At 34.6% G+C, this 17,212-nt stretch overlaps 1 protein-coding gene across 12 annotated transcripts in view; it reads left to right on the forward strand.

Moving 5' to 3' along the window:
• C2CD2 (C2 calcium dependent domain containing 2) overlaps positions 1-17,212 on the forward strand; it is a 155,155-nt gene that overhangs the window by 40,702 nt on the left and 97,241 nt on the right. For all 12 annotated transcript variants that reach the window (XM_072614753.1, XM_072614750.1, XM_072614755.1 and 9 more), the window contains 2 exons: positions 7,406-7,525; positions 9,620-9,724. In XM_072614753.1, the coding sequence (XP_072470854.1) occupies positions 7,406-7,525; positions 9,620-9,724 (225 nt within the window). The remainder of the gene's footprint in view (positions 1-7,405; positions 7,526-9,619; positions 9,725-17,212) is intronic.

Raw genomic sequence — 17,212 nt, forward strand, 5'->3', positions numbered from 1 at the left:
AGGAGATGATCAGATTTGTCAGTGAAGGAATCACTGATCACTTTTGAAGGATAGTTTCCATTGAATAATTAGGTTGAAAGTCATATTCCAAAGAAGTCTGTGAGGGAGAAGTAAGAAGAAGGGAAGTGGAGACAAGTGGAGACAACTTTCTCAAGGAGTTTGAGAAAGAAAGGAGAAATATACCATTCTATCTGAAGGAGGGGAGAGGGGAGAGGGTTTAGTGGATGTTTTTTAAAGATGGCAGAAAATTGGACTTTTAAAAAAAGGCAGTAGAGAATGAATCAGTTGTTGAAGGTAAAGATTCTAGGGAAGAGGGGATGATTAAAGATGCAGCCTCCTAGAGAAAATAGTAGAGTATGGGATCAAGTGCATATTTATAGGAGCTGGCCTTGGCAAGAAGTGTCTGATTGTCAGATCCTGGGTGAAATGGGGTTTTAAGATGAGAAGGGGAGAAGACAAAGTTCACATTGAATGGCCTCAGTTTTTTCAACAAAGTAAGAGGCAAGGACCTTATCTGAGAGAAGGAAGGGTGAAGAAGTGTGAGATGGCTTCAAGGAGGACAAGAATATTTGGAATAGCCTCTGTGGGGAGTTAGGAAAACAGAGAGGAATAAAAGGACTACTTGGCTGCCACAGGTTGAGGTTGGATTACATGAATTTTTAATGTACCTAGAAATGGTTGTGGGATTTTCTGTAGCTTCATTTAGCAGCTCATGAGTAGAAGCTGAGGAAGTAGATGGTGGGAGTAATTCAAGGCTGAGCTTTGGCAGGAAATGATCAGTAGGATGAGGGAGGCCAGAGATTCAAGAGAAGTTGCTAATGTAGAGTTGAAATGACTAACTATTGAGTTGAGACTGAAGAGGGAAAGAATGAAGTTAAAGGCGAGTAATGGTCTGAGAAAGTACTTAAGGATAAAGGGAATGAAGGTCTCAATGAAGGCAAAGAACAGAGATGGGAGTGAAGTATAGGGAGAGGTATAACAAGTCAGATAGGAAGCTTTTGAGTAATGGCAATTGCTAGCATGTAATCATCCCTATGTGTTGCTGAAGTAGATTGAAGGGGTAGGTCATGGGATTAAGGAGGTTGAGGAAGTGGGAGGACAGGAAGTTTGAATTTTTAAGACCCCAAAGATAAGGGCAGCATTTGAGAAAGAGAAGAAAAGGAACTGAATGCTTGACTCCTTGAGAAAGGACTGATGATGACCTAGGAATTAGTATATTATATATAGCTACCATAGTTTTGGTAGAAAATGAAGAAAAAATTGGGTAGAAAATTTTATTTATGTGGATTTCAAAAGAGTGAAGGAGGCAAAGGGAGATTCTGGAAGTGACAATGGGAAACAAGGAGTATTCCAACTCCCTTTCCAGGATCAGTGTGACAGGAGTGTTAGAGAAGGCCCATCCAGTGCTGAAGAGGGTAACTAGGGATACAGTGTCATGGAGTGGGTGGGAGGGGAATATGCCACTGGAGGAATTTGAAATATCAGGGTTACTTAATCACTGTTTATATTTCTGTGTAAAAGTATGCTTCATGTTCCAAACAATCTAGGTTCAAAGAAAATTAGGACTAAAAAGAACCTTTAATCCAAATTCCTAATTTTTGACCAATAAAACAAAATCTGTTTATAAACTGGGTGCTGCCTGTATAATAAAGCTTACAATGCACAAATGTCGTTATTTCATCACACATTTTGCCCTTTCCCATTTGGTAGATTTGGAATGATTATTCTTGTTTCAGTAAAGTCACAAATGTGCCTCTTAAAAATTCTCCGCATTCAATGTATTTTGTCATTATGTCCCAGATATAGGTAGTGTTTTGTCATGTCACAAGATGCTAAAGCAGATATTAAAGTCTAGCAAAATTATGTTTTGCCAGGCTGTTTCCCATTTAGTTAAAACATGATGGACTTTAAAATCATCCATTTAAAGAAGAACAGTAAAGGGGAATTACTGGCCCATAAAATAATTTCATTTGGAGAGATGAAGGATTGTAGAAAATAATAGAAGAGAGGCCTTATAAAAATATTTAGATCCCAAAAGGTCATGCTTTACATAACTAGTCACTTCTTTCTTAAGACTTTCTGGTTAGTGACCCATAAGTATCCAAATCTTATGTTTCAGAAGTTTTAGACTTTCTAGTTAACCTTTTCTCAGGTGGTTGCAATATATCTAGAAATGGAGAGAGTGAAGTTTCATGTGGTAAAAATACAATGGTAACATGAAATTTTCTTTTTCTGGTTGAAGGTACTAATTAAACCATCCTTTAAGTTTCTTCATAATTTTACATAAGTTCGTATAGATTTCAAAATATAACAGGAATAAACCAAATAGATCACAGCTTTCTTTTTAAGTCTTAAAGAGCCAAATATGTTTTATGGGCTATTACTTTTTTTTCTCTATGTGGGGTTACTTAGATATTTTTTCATTTAGCAAAATGAATTATTTCAAAAAGGTTATGTGCTATTTTTTTAAAAAATCGGCTTTAAAAACAAACTGTTCAGTAAGAACAATAACCAACTTTAAAATAAACTTAAAATCTCCAAGATAGACAAACTTACAACATAATGTTCAGCAGAAAGTAGCACTTTTGTTAAGGACCAAAGGAGGTTAGCAAAACTCTAGTTTAAACAGAAAATTTGCTTGATTAATATTTTTTTACCTGCATTTGATTGCATATATCACACAGAGGGTTATATGACCCTTAACTTCCTTAAGAAGAGCTATTCAAGGAACAGTAACAGGTTTGACCTTAGATCGACATTCTTAGGTCATTCTTGGATTCTATCCCAAGTTCTTTGGAAATCATTATGGTTTATACTTTTACAAAGATGGCACCTTAAATAAAATGATTTCTTTGCAAGACAGAAATATATGAAAAGTATTGACTATAAAAAAGTATTAACTGTAGTAGATATCAAGGGATTTTAGAATTGTGGTTCATTTATTATTAAAAAGACAAACTGTATTTCTCACATTACAAATTTTTTAAATCTTTTGTAAAATTATAGGGCTATAATATTATGAAGGAATAGATGATACATAAATTTTTTTTTTCAGAGAGGACCTCATGAAAATTTGAATTACCTTATTTCTATGGAGAAAGGTCAATTCTTGTTTTAAGTAAATTTTCTTAAGAGCAGAAGCTCTGACCCTTTTCTGGATCATGAACCTCTGGCATTCTGGTGAAGCGTGCAGACCCCTTCTCAGAATAATTTTTTAAGTGCATAGAATACATTGGATAACAAAGGAAACTGATTATATTGAAATATATTCACCAAAACAAATTTTTTTAAACAAGTTTGTGGATCCCAGATTAGAAAGCCCTGTTTTGAAGCTATTGTAATTCAAACTTTGGGCCACTCTACAGAATATAAATTTTATTGTTTTTGAGTTTATAATGAAGATTGGGAAAAGTTGAAGGCAGGGTTTAGTGGGAGAAGGGAGAGCAGGGGAAGAAGAAAGGTGAAAGGAAAAATGTTCTGTCCTGTATGTATTTGAGAAAGATAGATACGTATAAATGACAATTATGTTTGTTACTTTTATTATCTCTCCTTTTGATATTTCAGATTCTCACATCCATTCTCAGTAGTAGGGTCAGTAACTTCCCAGGAGAATAACAAAAATTGACACCCAGATCTTCCCTGATGGTTTAATGGTAGTTCATCCTGAGGAAAAGAAGTGTTGGAATTTTCACAGCTGAGGCAACTCTCAGCCTTCAAGGTGCCTTTAGGTCTCTGCTACAGTTAACATCTTATTAATGAATTAATATAATTTAATTATTAAATTAATAATTTAAATTAATAAATAACATAATATAATTAATTAATTAATAATAAGTCTTATTTAGTTGCTACTTTGGGCCTTCTTGGTGTTCTCTCCAGGGATATTGTTGACCATGTCTTATTCCAGAAGATTTACACCCCAACTTTATAAACTTCCTATTCTTTCATCCTTCATTTCTGTCCCTCTAAGTAATGATATTAATTGACTGGGAGATGAGAAGAAGTTATGACACATGTAATCCCTTTTCCTTATCTCACAGTGAGTTGCTATCATCCCTTCCCATTTCGTATTTTACTCCAAACACTGAGGAAAAAGATCACTCTTCTCACCGAGTCCAGCCCTTCTACACATACACCTGATCCCCTTCTTCAACAATCTGCCCTAAGTATCATCTCTCTCTTTCACCCTACATTCTAATCTTGATTATCTTTCCTCATCTTCTGGAATCTTATTGAGTTGCCAACAAGGTAGCTCCACCCAAATGGGCAAAAGACTCCCCAGAGGCAGTTTACATAGGGCTCCTATGTGCTTCAACCGCAAAGGTGGAGGAAGGCTTCAGGCAAAAGGAGTTTGTTGAGTTTGTTGTAAGAGCTCATTAGATAAGATATCTTCATCTGAAAGACCAAGTTGATTCCTTAAATCAGAGAACCTCTGAAGTCTCCCTGAACAGATATTATCATATAGGATGTTCTTGTGGAGAAATGATTGGGGTAAGGAGGTCCTTTAATTGGTGAGCTAATGTTTGACACAAGATGCAGGGAGTTGTACTGAATTCACCAAGATGGAAGGAGTTGCTCTCATTTATGGTCCATGCTATAGCTAGCTTTGGTTTCTTTTTCTGGAAATTGCCTGCTCATATCCTTTGATGATTTATCCATTGTGGAATGGCTCTTATTTTTATAAATTTGACTCAGTTCCCTATATATTTGAGAAAAGAGGCTTTTATTAGAGAAGCTCTGTAAATTTTTTAATATTATTTCGTTATGTGTCGTACCTTTTAGTAAAATGTAGTTTCCCTGGTTATCTCTTTTAATTAAGTCTGGTTTTGATTTTGCTTCATCTGAGATCATGATTGCTACCTTTCCCTTTTTTAATTTCAGCTGAAGCATAGTAGAGACTCTGCTCCAGCCCCTTATTTTAACTCTGTGTGTATTTCTGTTCAAATGTGTCTTTTGTAAGCAACAAATTGTTGGATTCTAATCCATTGTCCTGTCTGCTTTTGTTTTAGGAGTTCATTCCATTCACATTCACAGTTATGGTCTCTTGTTTTTTTGAGACATCCCAACATAATCAATTTATTTATACTTTTGCCTTCTGTCTACATAGACTTCTTCTGTCTGCCCTAAAAATGATAAAGTTCTTAAGAGTTACATGTATCATCTTCTCATACAGGAATGGAAACAGTTTAATCTTACTGAGTCCCATATGGTTTTTCTTTTTAATGCTTTTCTTGAGTCTCGTATTTGAATGTTAGATTTTCAGCTCTCATCTTTTCATTAGCAGTGCTCGAAAGTCTTCTCTTTCATTGTCCATTTTCCCCCTGAAGGATATTTGTTTTTGCTGAGTAGGTTGTAATTCTAGTTCCTTTGCTTTCTAAAATATCTTATTCCAAGCCATCCACTCCCTTACTGTGGAAGCTGCTAAATCTGTGTGATCCTCTAGCCCTTTTCACATTGTTGTCTTCTTCTGGATTTATCTCTTGTCACTATAGAACTTATTATAATCAAGTACTTTTTTTTATTGTTTCCTCATTTTTCTAACCTATATCTTGAGTGAATTTTTTGTTAAAGTTGAATTCTGCTCACCTGAGGGTGGGGAGGCACTGGCCCAATCTTCAGGCTTTTTTGTGCAGCTTGTTTTTAGAGCTAATCCTGGACATCTGCAAGCATTTGGTATTTCCAAGGTGGTATGATACAGGGTGAGGTGAGGTTGTTGCTCTCCTGGTCTTTATCCAGTAAGACCCTTTGCTTATTTATTGGCTGAATTTACATTATAGGCTCATGATATTTCTCCGTAATCGTATCAATAGCAATAGCAAAAAAATTCCAAATCTTCAAGATTCACATGTGTACTTTGATTTGACAGTTTATTTTAGTCATGGAAGGCTAACATTTTATGATGTTTGTTCTCTTAAATAAATTTTTGAATTATTCTTTTTATGCTTCATTATGTAACATGTTTAATAACTTTAAATTTTAAATTCTTAGGATTCTATTAGGGGTTTTTTTTGGTGGGAGGGCATGATATTTGCATTCATAAATCATGGCAGTTACCCTCCTTCCCTTAGCCCCATGCTGTTCCTCATTCCAATCTACTTATTTTCTCATCTTCTCCTTGTCTTCTCCCCCCAAATATGTACATGTTACAAGGATGTTGTATAAGTGCAACATACAAGCAAGTTCTTATATTCTGAATTTATAGTCATAACATCTGTAACTATGATTTCCAGATCTGGGGCACTTCTTTTTGGAAAGCACATAAGTCTAATAGATTTTACTATGTGTTGATATCAGATCTACTTAACCAACCCTGAATTTTTCCCCTAACCTCCAGATTTGAATTGCCTTTAGGTATCTTGAACTTGATGCCCCATAGATATTTTAAACTAAATATATCTAAAAGCTGAACTCATTATTCTCTCTCCCACTATGTTTCCCTCTTTCTAATTTTCTAATTATTGTCAAGTGAGTCAACATTCTCCCAGTCAGTCAACCCTTTCTGGGTGGTTTCCCTGTCACAAATCTCTCCCCACACCAGTCCATCCTCTACTTAGATGTCAAATTGATCTTCCTAAAATGCAAGTCTCATCATGTTACACCTGCCTCTTCCCCCATTCAACCTTTCTTTGTCATAACCTTCATAACCTGATACCTTCTTACCTTTCTAGTTTTAATATATTTTAACATCCCTGCCCCCACCCCCCATTCTGTGGTCCAGTGATACTGGCATATTGGCTGTTTCTTGTATAAGATAACTCCATCTTCTTACTCCATACATTTTGATTAACTATCATTGATGCTGGAATGCTCCCCTTCCTTATACCTGACTTGTGGTTTTCCTGGCTTCTTTCAAGTGCCAACTAAACTCACATTTTTTGCAAGAAGCCTTTCCTGATCTCAGGAAATGCTAATGCTTTTTTGTCTGCTTACGTACATTGTTTTTTATTTCTGCATCAGACTGTGAGCTCTTTGAGAGCAGGAACTGCTTTTTTGTCTTTCTATCCTTTAGCACTTAGTAAAGTTCCCAGAACTTACTAGGTGCTTAATAAATGCTTATTGACTAATGGTGTTGTTGACTTACTGACTGCGAATACATAGAAAACTTAATGCTAGCAAGTATGCCTAAAGGGAGAAGGATCAAAACAACTGATTTGGCAATCGCCATGTTGAACTTCTGGGAAAAATCTAATCTGTGTTAGGGGACATTTTAGAATGCTGTTTCCAGGTTTTCAAATGCTGCATGATATTGAATCAAAATTTAGAAAATTTAAACTCATGGCTATCTATGGAATTCTACTAAACAAAAAATATGCAAATTGTATATATGCAAGATTTTTGTTACTCTATAAAATTTGTTTATATTTTGAAATTTTAATTAAATACTTCCTCCTCCCTCCTCCCTCAGGTGGTATCCTATAATGTCGGAGGAGATTCAATTCAGTTTATTGTCCACGTGCTCTCTGCCTCATCTGATGCTTCAAAATGTCAGTCATATGATGTACATCTATCCCCTTTTCATTTACAGGTAAAATTTAATGGTTTTTTTCCTTTTCATATCATGAAAACTTGCCATGGAACTCTCCCAAATCATACTTCCTTTATGCGAAATGAAAGGAAGACATTGCAAATTAACTAATATGTGCTATGCACCATATAAATTATGTCATATATAAGATGAGCCATCTTAATAAAAAAAAAAACAACTTTCTTCCTCTCCCTCACCCCTCACCGCCTCACCAAGTGGCTTTAAGTAGGGCTTTAATGTTGTGGCTTTAAGTAGGATGTGAGCTATTTTAAAAGAACTACTTTACAGGTATAGATGTGACCCTATCACCTCACAAAACAGTACAAAATGATGCTGGAGAGGAAAACAACTCTGGTTAAAACCTGGCTTAAGACTCAACTAAGTCAGATCATCCCAGGAGCATTTAGAAATAAAATTGGAAGGAAGGTAACAAATTGACATGGAAATGGAAGAGATCTACAGACATTGTTATATTGACCTCTCCTTATTTCCAGTGAGAGTGAGATCACCACATTTCTTCTCAACCCCTAAATTCCCAGGGTGCTATATGAGAAAGCAGAAATCACCACAAGAAAATTAAGTTGGAAAGAACTTAGGATGAGACCACGTATATACAAATAAAATCAGGGGTGGAGTTATATGATTTTGAAAATAAATGAATAAAATTTAAAGATATGTAGAATTGCAAAAATCAGATAATATTATTACCTTCCCCTTCCCCAAAAATAATTCAGATTGAGAGGATGTCAGTAATTACTAATTCATATACCTTCTTATTCACAGAATCTTTGATCTGGAAAGGACCTCAGGGTCCATCTAGTCCAACAGACTCATTTTACAGATGTGGAAACTGAGGGCCAAAAAAGTTTAGAAGCTGGATTTGATCTCAAGTCCTCTGATTCCAGAGCCAGTGTTCTTTTAGTTGTACCCTGGTCTCCAATATCTTTTCAAATTTATACTGTTATGAGACTATATTTAGAAGTTAAACTAATAAGAATATGAAAATATTCATGGTTAGATATCTCTAATTCACCAGAAGCTCAGTTACCTAGAATCCTCAATTAACTGAAATTTTGGAGCTCTCATTTTATTGGTGATGACTTGTAGTTAATGACCCTTAAAAAGCCTGCTGACAAAGTGGTTATGATCAATGGACATTGCTTTTAGCTAATCATGGGAGTTCTTCTGCTTCTGAAGACTAGGCAATCCTAGGAGGTTCCCTGATCGTCAGGGACCTGGACTGTGAGGAAGGTCTTGGACCCAACTGATTAGGGACTATTAGTCTCTCTGATAAATTAATTGATGATGTTTGGAGCTCTGCTTCAGTGATTTTTGTTGCAGATTGGAATTTTGTGGGCTACATAAAATATATGCATTATAGCTAGCCTATATGCAATCATCATAGATTTAGTATTAAGACCAAGAGTAAGTCAATGTCCAATTCCCTCATGTTTCTGTAATGAAAAATCATAAGATGGTGCTAGTCTCCAAAAGACTTTAATACCTAATGACCTGCCCTTTTGTATGACTGTTTGCTAATTGCATTGCATTAATGAAACTAAAATATCTGGTTTTTACACAATCACTTTGACTTATAGGGAAAGATGAAAAATGAAAGGAAGTTATTATGAACCTATGGCAATTATTTTTCTTATCCTATTTATTTTGTTTGGCTAGAGTTCAATAATTCAGTTCAACAAAGAGGGTGGATTAAAAAAGGGGAAAGATTGGAGGCAAAGAGACCACTTAAGTGGCTATTGCATTAGAATAAAACAGAGATGATGAGGGTCTCGACCTAGGGTGGTAGCCCTGGGAACAGAGAGAAAGAAAAAGGACAGATATGAGAGGTTTAGAGGTAGAGTTGACACAACTTGGAAGGTAATTCAATGTGACGGGTGAAGATGGTAAGAAAAAAGAAAAGTATCCATTCCATTTAAGTAATATTTATTGTGATTCTTTTTTCTCTCTCTTTCTCCAGCAAATTTAATAATACATCATGAGGAACAAAACTACTGAATTTGAAAACAAATGTATTTTTGTTAAAACAGCTACCATAAAATCATAAATCTTAATAATCTATTTTTCCATTAATAGCTGGAACTTCATATGAAAGAAAAAAGAGAAGATATATTGATAAAGTGGTCCTTCCTCAATGCTTCGGAGATAAATATACAAATCCAGCCTAAAGCAATACAGGAGGTTAGTTTTTATTATTTTCAACACCTCTCATATCAAAGAATTATGCTCCTTAGATGTCACCACTTGTAGACTGATATTCTCTGTCCGCTTCATGTATACTTATCCAGCTGAGTTAGGTTTAGCCATGGACCAGTCCCGTTGCTGTGACCGAAAAAAATGCATTAAAAAATATTTAATGTACTTGTGCTTTGCCTTCAATGTGACCTTCAATCCCTCAGTCCCTTCCTTCCCAATCCATAATATAACTGGCTTCTCTCCCATCATTCCAACATTTCAATTTGTACAGTGCTTTAAAATTTGGAAAGCATTTTTCTTAAGAAAGTTTTATAAGATGTAGATAGTGCAAGAATTGTTCACATTTTACAGCTGAGAAAGTGGAGACTTTGACTTTCTAATGGTCATAGAATTAGAGATTATTTAAGGCAAGATTTGAATTCATGTTTCTCTTGATTCCAGATCTTGAACTTGATCTACTATACCCTGAAGCCTCCATCCGTTTTATCGTGCTTTTGAACCTATGATTAACTTATTTCCCATCTTTGTCATTCAATAAAATACTCACTCTGCTAACTCCCTGGCAATATAGACTCTGAGTCAAAAAGATCTGAATTTGAATTTTGCTTCAGATATATGCAGTATGATTTTGGGGAAGTCGTTTAAGCTCTTTCAGCCTCAGTTTCTTCATCTGTAAAAAGGATGATAATAGCATGTCCTAGGGCTCTTGTAAGGATAAAATTAAATGACAAAGTATGTGTAAAGCACTTTGTAAATATGAAGGGTTATGTAAATATTAACTATTATTTTCCTTTTTTACTATTTCTGCTCAATGCGGCTTCCTGGAAAAATAATTTGATTTAAATGGACCTTTGCACAAATCCGAGTTTTTGTTTTTAATATAGTTTTAAATTTCTTTATTGTATTCAAACCTTATCTGCACTACAGGCCCTTCTCTGGAACTTTGTTATGTATTTATAACCACACAATTATAAGTATATACACTTTGCAAAATACAGGGCCACATAAGAACTAATTTAATCTCAGATACATATTTTTTAAATTATTCCACCGAGACCTTTTAAAAAATTCTTTCCCATGATCTGAAATGTCCGTAAACATTAAATGTGATTTTAAGCTTGTGTTTTTAACCTTAATTGTGCTTATTTCCTCTTGTTGTTCAAGAATACTTTTCCTTATAACTCTGTTCCATTCTTTTCTCTGAATGATTTAGTCAAGAAAATAGGTCTCTTCACCCCCAATTTGTTCAGGGCCGGTATCTGGGAGGGTCTTGAATCCAAGGCAACAGCAAATATGTGACCTTGGGATTTAAACTCTGGACCTCAATTTCTTACTCTGTAAAAATGAGCTTGGCTTAGATACTTTCTTAGATCTCATCCAGAGCTACATCTAGTGAATTGTTTCTCAAATTAGGAAGCTTATACTCCACAATTACTTGTTAACCTCATTTTGGACCTCTGACCCTTTATTTCTGACCTCTCTCTCTCTCTCTCTCTCTCTCTCTCTCTCTCTCTCTCTCTCTCTCTCTCTCTCTCTCTCTCTCTCTCTATCTGTCTATCTGTCTGTCCATCCGTCCATCCGTCCGTCTGTCTATCTGACTACCTGTCTCAGAGTGGGTGTTCCAGATCTCCATCATCAGTCCTTCAACTCCTGTCTTTACTGTTTTTGCTTTTGCCAGATGACATTGCCTCCAAACTTAGTGATGTGATCAAAATCATCAAAAATAGTTTCCTAAACTCTTTCTAGTCCTCAGGAAGTCTAGAGATTGAGGATGCTATAAATCTTCCAAGTCTGCATGAGATTAACTCATTGGGTAGCAAATCTGAAGGTGGCTTTTCAGCTTTCCAGTTTTGTACAAGAAAGGGCATGTCTGATTTGCTTATGTGATATTTCATCATTTTTCTTCCCTTCATTAGGGCAGAGATTGGGGAGGATATCCAGCATTCTCTCTACTATCAGCTTTGGGTTCTTTGAGCAGCATAATTTTAACTTCTCCTAGTTACCCTCTCAAACTCTTTTCCCCATTTCTATCCTCCCATTCACTGCCCAGCTTTTATAAATAGTCAAGAAACATTTATTAAGCATCTCTTATGTGCCAGATGCTGTGCTAATTGCTGGAATACAAAGAAAGGCAAAAGATAGTCCTTGCTGTCAAGAAGTGCACAGTCAGAAGAAAACCAAATTACTAGCATCAGAAATGACGAGGGGCAATATAACACCAGTGAAGATGAAATCAAAGAAATTATTTTTGCCCAATTATATCCAAATGAATTTAACAAATTAAGGAAGAATAATTATACAAATATAAACTGCCTAGCTTAACAGAAGAGGAAATAGAATATCTAAATAAGTACATTTTAGAAAAATAAATTGATCAAGTCATAAATGAGTTTCCTAAGAAAAATGGTATGAGGGCAAGCCGTATTTGTAAGTGAATTCTACCAAACATTTAAAGATAAATTAATTTCAATGTTAAAAAAGTTATTTGAAATAATTGTAAGTGAATTCTACCAAACATTTAAAGATAAATTAATTTCAATGTTAAAAAAGTTATTTGAAATAATTGTAAGTGAATTCTACCAAACATTTAAAAATAAATTAATTTCAATGTTAAAAAAGTTATTTGAAATAATTGTGAGTTCTACCAAACTTTTAAAGATAAATTAATTTCAATGTTAAAAAAGTTATTTGAAATAATAGACAAGGAAGGAGTCCTGCCACTGATTTTAGGAAACAAATATGGTGCTAATACCCAAACCAGGAAGAGTAAAAACAGAAGAAGAAAATTATATACCAAATTTTTTAATGAATATGAATGCCAAAATCCTAAATAAAATACCAGTCAAGAGACTGCAACAATATGTCATGAAGTTTATACATGGTGAATAAGTGGAATTTATATCAGGAAAGCAAGGATGGTTTAATATTAGGAAAATATCAGCATAATTGACCATACCAATAACAAAAGTAACAAAAATCACATGATTATCTCAGTAGATACAAAAAATGCTTTTGACAAATATAATATTTTTATTAAAAACACTTGAAAGAATGTATATAAATGAGGTTTTTTGAGCTTACATTCCTTAAAAAAATTTATGATATAATATTTTATTTTTCCGCCAATTACATGTTAAAACATTTTTTTAAAAAGGTTCTAAGTTCTAAATTCTGACCTTCCCTTCTCCCTTCTGTGAAATGGTAAGCAATCTAATATATTTTATACATGTGCAACCATGTAAAACATTTCCATATTAGTCATTGTGTACAGGAAGACCTGGAGAGAGAGAGAGAGAGAGAGAGAGAGAGAGAGAGAGAGAGAGAAGGAAGGATAGAAGAAAGGAAGGAAGGAAAAACATGCTTTAGTTTGCATTCAGACAAAATCAGTTCTTTCTCTGGAGGTAGAGAGCATGCTTCATTGTGAATCCTGTGAAAAGCTTTTTCTGTATCTATAAAACAATCATGTTATTTTTTTTTTGCTTTTGTTATTGATATGGTAAATTATACTGATTATTTTCCTAATATTGAATCAGCACTGTACTCTTGATATGCATCCCACCTGGCCATAGAATTATGTGTGATATGTTGCTGTAATCTCCTTGCTGTAATATTTTATTTAAATTTTTTTTTGCATCAGTATTCATTAGGGAAATTGGTCTGTAGCTTTTTTCCCCTCTGTTTTTGCTCTTCTTGGTTTAGATATCAGCACCATACTTGTGTCAAAAAAGGCTATTTATTAGGACTCCTTTCCCTATTTTTCTAAATAGTTTACATGGTATTGGAATTAGTTTCTTTAAATATTTGATAGTATTTACTTGTGAATCCATTTGATCCTAAGGATTTTTTCTTAGGGAGTTCATTTATGGTTTGTTCAATTTCTTTTTCTAAAATAAGGCTATTTAAGTTCTATTTCCTCTTCTCTTAATCTGGAAAATTTATATTTTTGTATTCATCCATTTCACTTAGATTGTCAAATTTATTGTCATGTAATTGGGCAAAATAACTCATAATAATTGCTTTAATTCCCTTTTCATTAGTAGTAAGTTCATTAATTTCATTTTTGATATTGGTAATTTGGTTTTCTTCATTTTTTAGACCAAATTAACCAATGATTTATTTTTTTCATAAAACTAGCTCTTAGTTTTATTAGTTAAATGGTTTTTGTTAGTTTTTATTTTATTAATCTCTCCTTTGATTTTTCTTCAAGAAAATTAGAGATATCAAAAGAATGTTTCATGCAAAAACAGACATGATAAAAATTAGAAATAGTAGGGATTTAATCTAAGTAGAAGAGAGTAAGAAGAGATGGCAAGAATATACAGAAGAACTATATAAGAAAGATCTTAACATCACTAATAACCACAATGGTATGGTTGTTGATACAGAGCCAGACATCCTGCAGAATGAAGTCAAGTGGGCCTTAGGAAACATTGCTAACAACAAGGCTAGTGGAGGTGATGGAACTCCAGCTGAGCTGTTTAAAATCCTAAAAGATGGTGCTGTTAAAATGCTATACTTAACATGTTGGCAAATTTTGAAAACTCAAACTGTGGCCTCTGAATTGGAAAAGATCAGTTTTCATCCCAATCCTAAAAGAGGGCAATGCCAAGGAATATTCAAATTACCAAACAATTGTTCTCATATCACACACCTGCAAGGCTATGCTTAAGATTTTTCCAGCTAGACTTCAGCAATGTGTGAATCAAGAATTATCAGAAGAGCAAGCTGGTTTTTGGAAGAGGCAGAGGAACTAAGGACCAAATTGCCAGCAATCTCTGGATTAAGGAAAAAGCAAAGGAGTTCTAGATAAACATCTACTTCTCCTTCATTGAGTGCACTAAAGCCTTTGACTGTGTGGATTATAGCAAAATGTGGCAAGTCCTCAAAGAGAAGGGAATACCAGATCATCTTACTAGTTGCCTGAGGAATCTATAGGGGCCAAGAAGCTGCAGTTAGAACCAAATATAGAACAATGGATTGGCGCAAGATTGGAAAAGGAGTACAATGAGGGGGTCTATGGAGATAATGGAGGATAGAAAGGCCTGCTGTGTGATGTTCCATGGGACACACTGCTAGTAAGTGTCCTAAGATTTGAACTCAAGAAGATGAGTCTCCCTAACTTTAGGCTTGGTGCTCTATCCACTGTGCCACCTAGCTGCCCCCATTTATCTCTTTCTCATTAGGACTATTTTTGGTTTTGCTTTATCTGAGAGCATGATTCCTACACCTGGTCTTTTCGTTTGTTTGTTTGACCTCAGCTGAAGCATGACAGATTCTTCTTCAGCCTCTTATTTTTACTATGTGTCTCTCTGTTTAAAATGTATTTCCTGTAAACAATATAGTGTTGCATTCTGTTTTTAATCCATTCAGGTATTCACTTCCATTTTATGGGTGAGGTCATCCCATTCTTATTTACATTTATTATGTTAACATACGTTAACTGTGGATTTATGTCTGTCTATTTCTCCTTGCCTGCCCCTCCCCCCTCCATTTATCCTACTCTCTCTCTCTCTCTCTCTCTCTCTCTCTCTCCCTCTCTCTCTCCTTTCTCTCCTCAAAAGTCTTTTTCAAAAAAAGTCTGTTTTGCTTCTGACCACTACCTCCCTTAATCTGCCCTCCTTTCTATGAGCTCCTTTTCCCTTCTGTTCCCCTTTTAGGTAAAATAGATTTCTATACCCAACTGAGTATGTATGGTATTCCCTCTTTGAACCGATTACAACGAGAGTAAGGTTCAAGCATTGCCTGCCATCCTCACCTCTCATTTTCCCTTCCATTGCAAAACTTCTTCCTTTCTTACCTCTTTATATGGGATAATTTTCCACATTTTTCTTTCCCTTCCCCTTTCTCCCAGTGCATAACTCTTTCTCATTCTTTAATTTTTTAAATTATCCCCTCATAGTCATCTCATTCCTATGCCCTCCATCTATACTCCTTCTAACTCCCCTAAGAGTGATAAAGTTCTTAGGAATTAAAATTATCATCTTTTCATATACAAATATAAACATTTTAACCTTATTGATTCCTTTCTGAAAGTCAGATTTTCTCTTCAGCTCTGGTCTTTTCATTAGGTGCTTGAAAGTCCTCTATTTCTTTTTTTTTTTTTTTTCCCCTTGAAGGATTATATTCAGTTTTGCTGGGTAGGTGATTCTTGGTTTCCTAGCTACTCTACCCTTCAGAATATCATTCCAAACCTTTCAAGCCTTTAAAGCAGAAGTTGCTAAATCTTGTATTATTCTGTCTGTGGCTCCATGGTATTTGAATTATTTCTTTCTGGCTGCTTGCAGTATTTTCTCTTTGACCTTGGAGTTCTGGAGTTAGGTTATAATATTCCTATAAGTTTTCATTTTGGGAATTTTTTCAGTAGGTGATTGGTGGTTTCTTTCAGTTTCTATTTTAGCCTCTGGTTTTAGGATAATAGAGCAGTTTTCCTTAATAATTTCTTGAAAGATGATGTATAGGTTCTTTTTTTTTTTTTTGATCATGCCTTTCAGGTAGTTTAATAATTCTTAATTTATCTTCTCTAGATCTATTTTCTAGGTCAATTTTTATGAGATATTTCACATTTCCTTCTATTTTTTATTCTTTTGGCTTTTGTTTTACATATCTCATGGAGTCATTAACCTCCATTGGACAATTCTAATTATTAAGGAGTTGTTTTTTCCTTTAGTGAAGTTTTGTACCTTTTTTGCAGTTGGCCCATTCTGTTTTTTAAGTTTATTTTTTTCCATTATTTTCTGTGCCTCTCTGACCCAGATGTGAATATTCTTTTCATAATTCTCTTGCAAGGTTTTCATTTCTTTTCCTAATTTTTCCTCTGCAGCTATTATTTGATTTTTAAAATAATTTTGAGCTTTTTAAAAATAGTATCTTTCCTTAGAGCTTCTAGGAATTCTGGTTGGGTTTGATTCCAATCTACATTTTTCCTTGAGGTTTTACATGTGGATGGTTGCATGTCATTGTCGTCTTCTGAGTTTGAAGTGTCTGTTATCCCTTGTTCTTGCTATTGACCCAAACCATTTCATTTCTAGCTATCCATATTCTTTTGTGCCACTTCTTTTGTGCAAGATATCTGGTAATATGCTACAGACCTCATATGAAGAAAGTCTATGAAACAATTTAAAACAAAACCATGGGCTTTCTCATTTTGGATTACCTATGATCACAAAGAAGATGTCTACAATTTAAACCTGGAAATATCCTTTGAAGTCATTTAATTATTCCCAAATTTTCATTTTATCGATGAGGAAATTTATACCCAGAGAGATTGTGACTTATATAAAGCCACAAGATAGTCAGAATTCAAACTCAGGTCTTCTGATTCTTAATTTAGTTCCTTTTTCACTGTACCCTGCTGCCTCCTCCATAAATGTGATGTCTACATTCCCTCACAGTTCTGTAATTCTATGATGCTGTTTTTAACCTTTCAAAAAATAAGCTCAAGCTGTATTATAGCATTTTTATATTCTACATCAT

The sequence above is a fragment of the Notamacropus eugenii genome, chromosome 5, assembly GCF_028372415.1.
Source record: "Notamacropus eugenii isolate mMacEug1 chromosome 5, mMacEug1.pri_v2, whole genome shotgun sequence".
NCBI classification, from domain to species: domain Eukaryota; kingdom Metazoa; phylum Chordata; class Mammalia; order Diprotodontia; family Macropodidae; genus Notamacropus; species Notamacropus eugenii.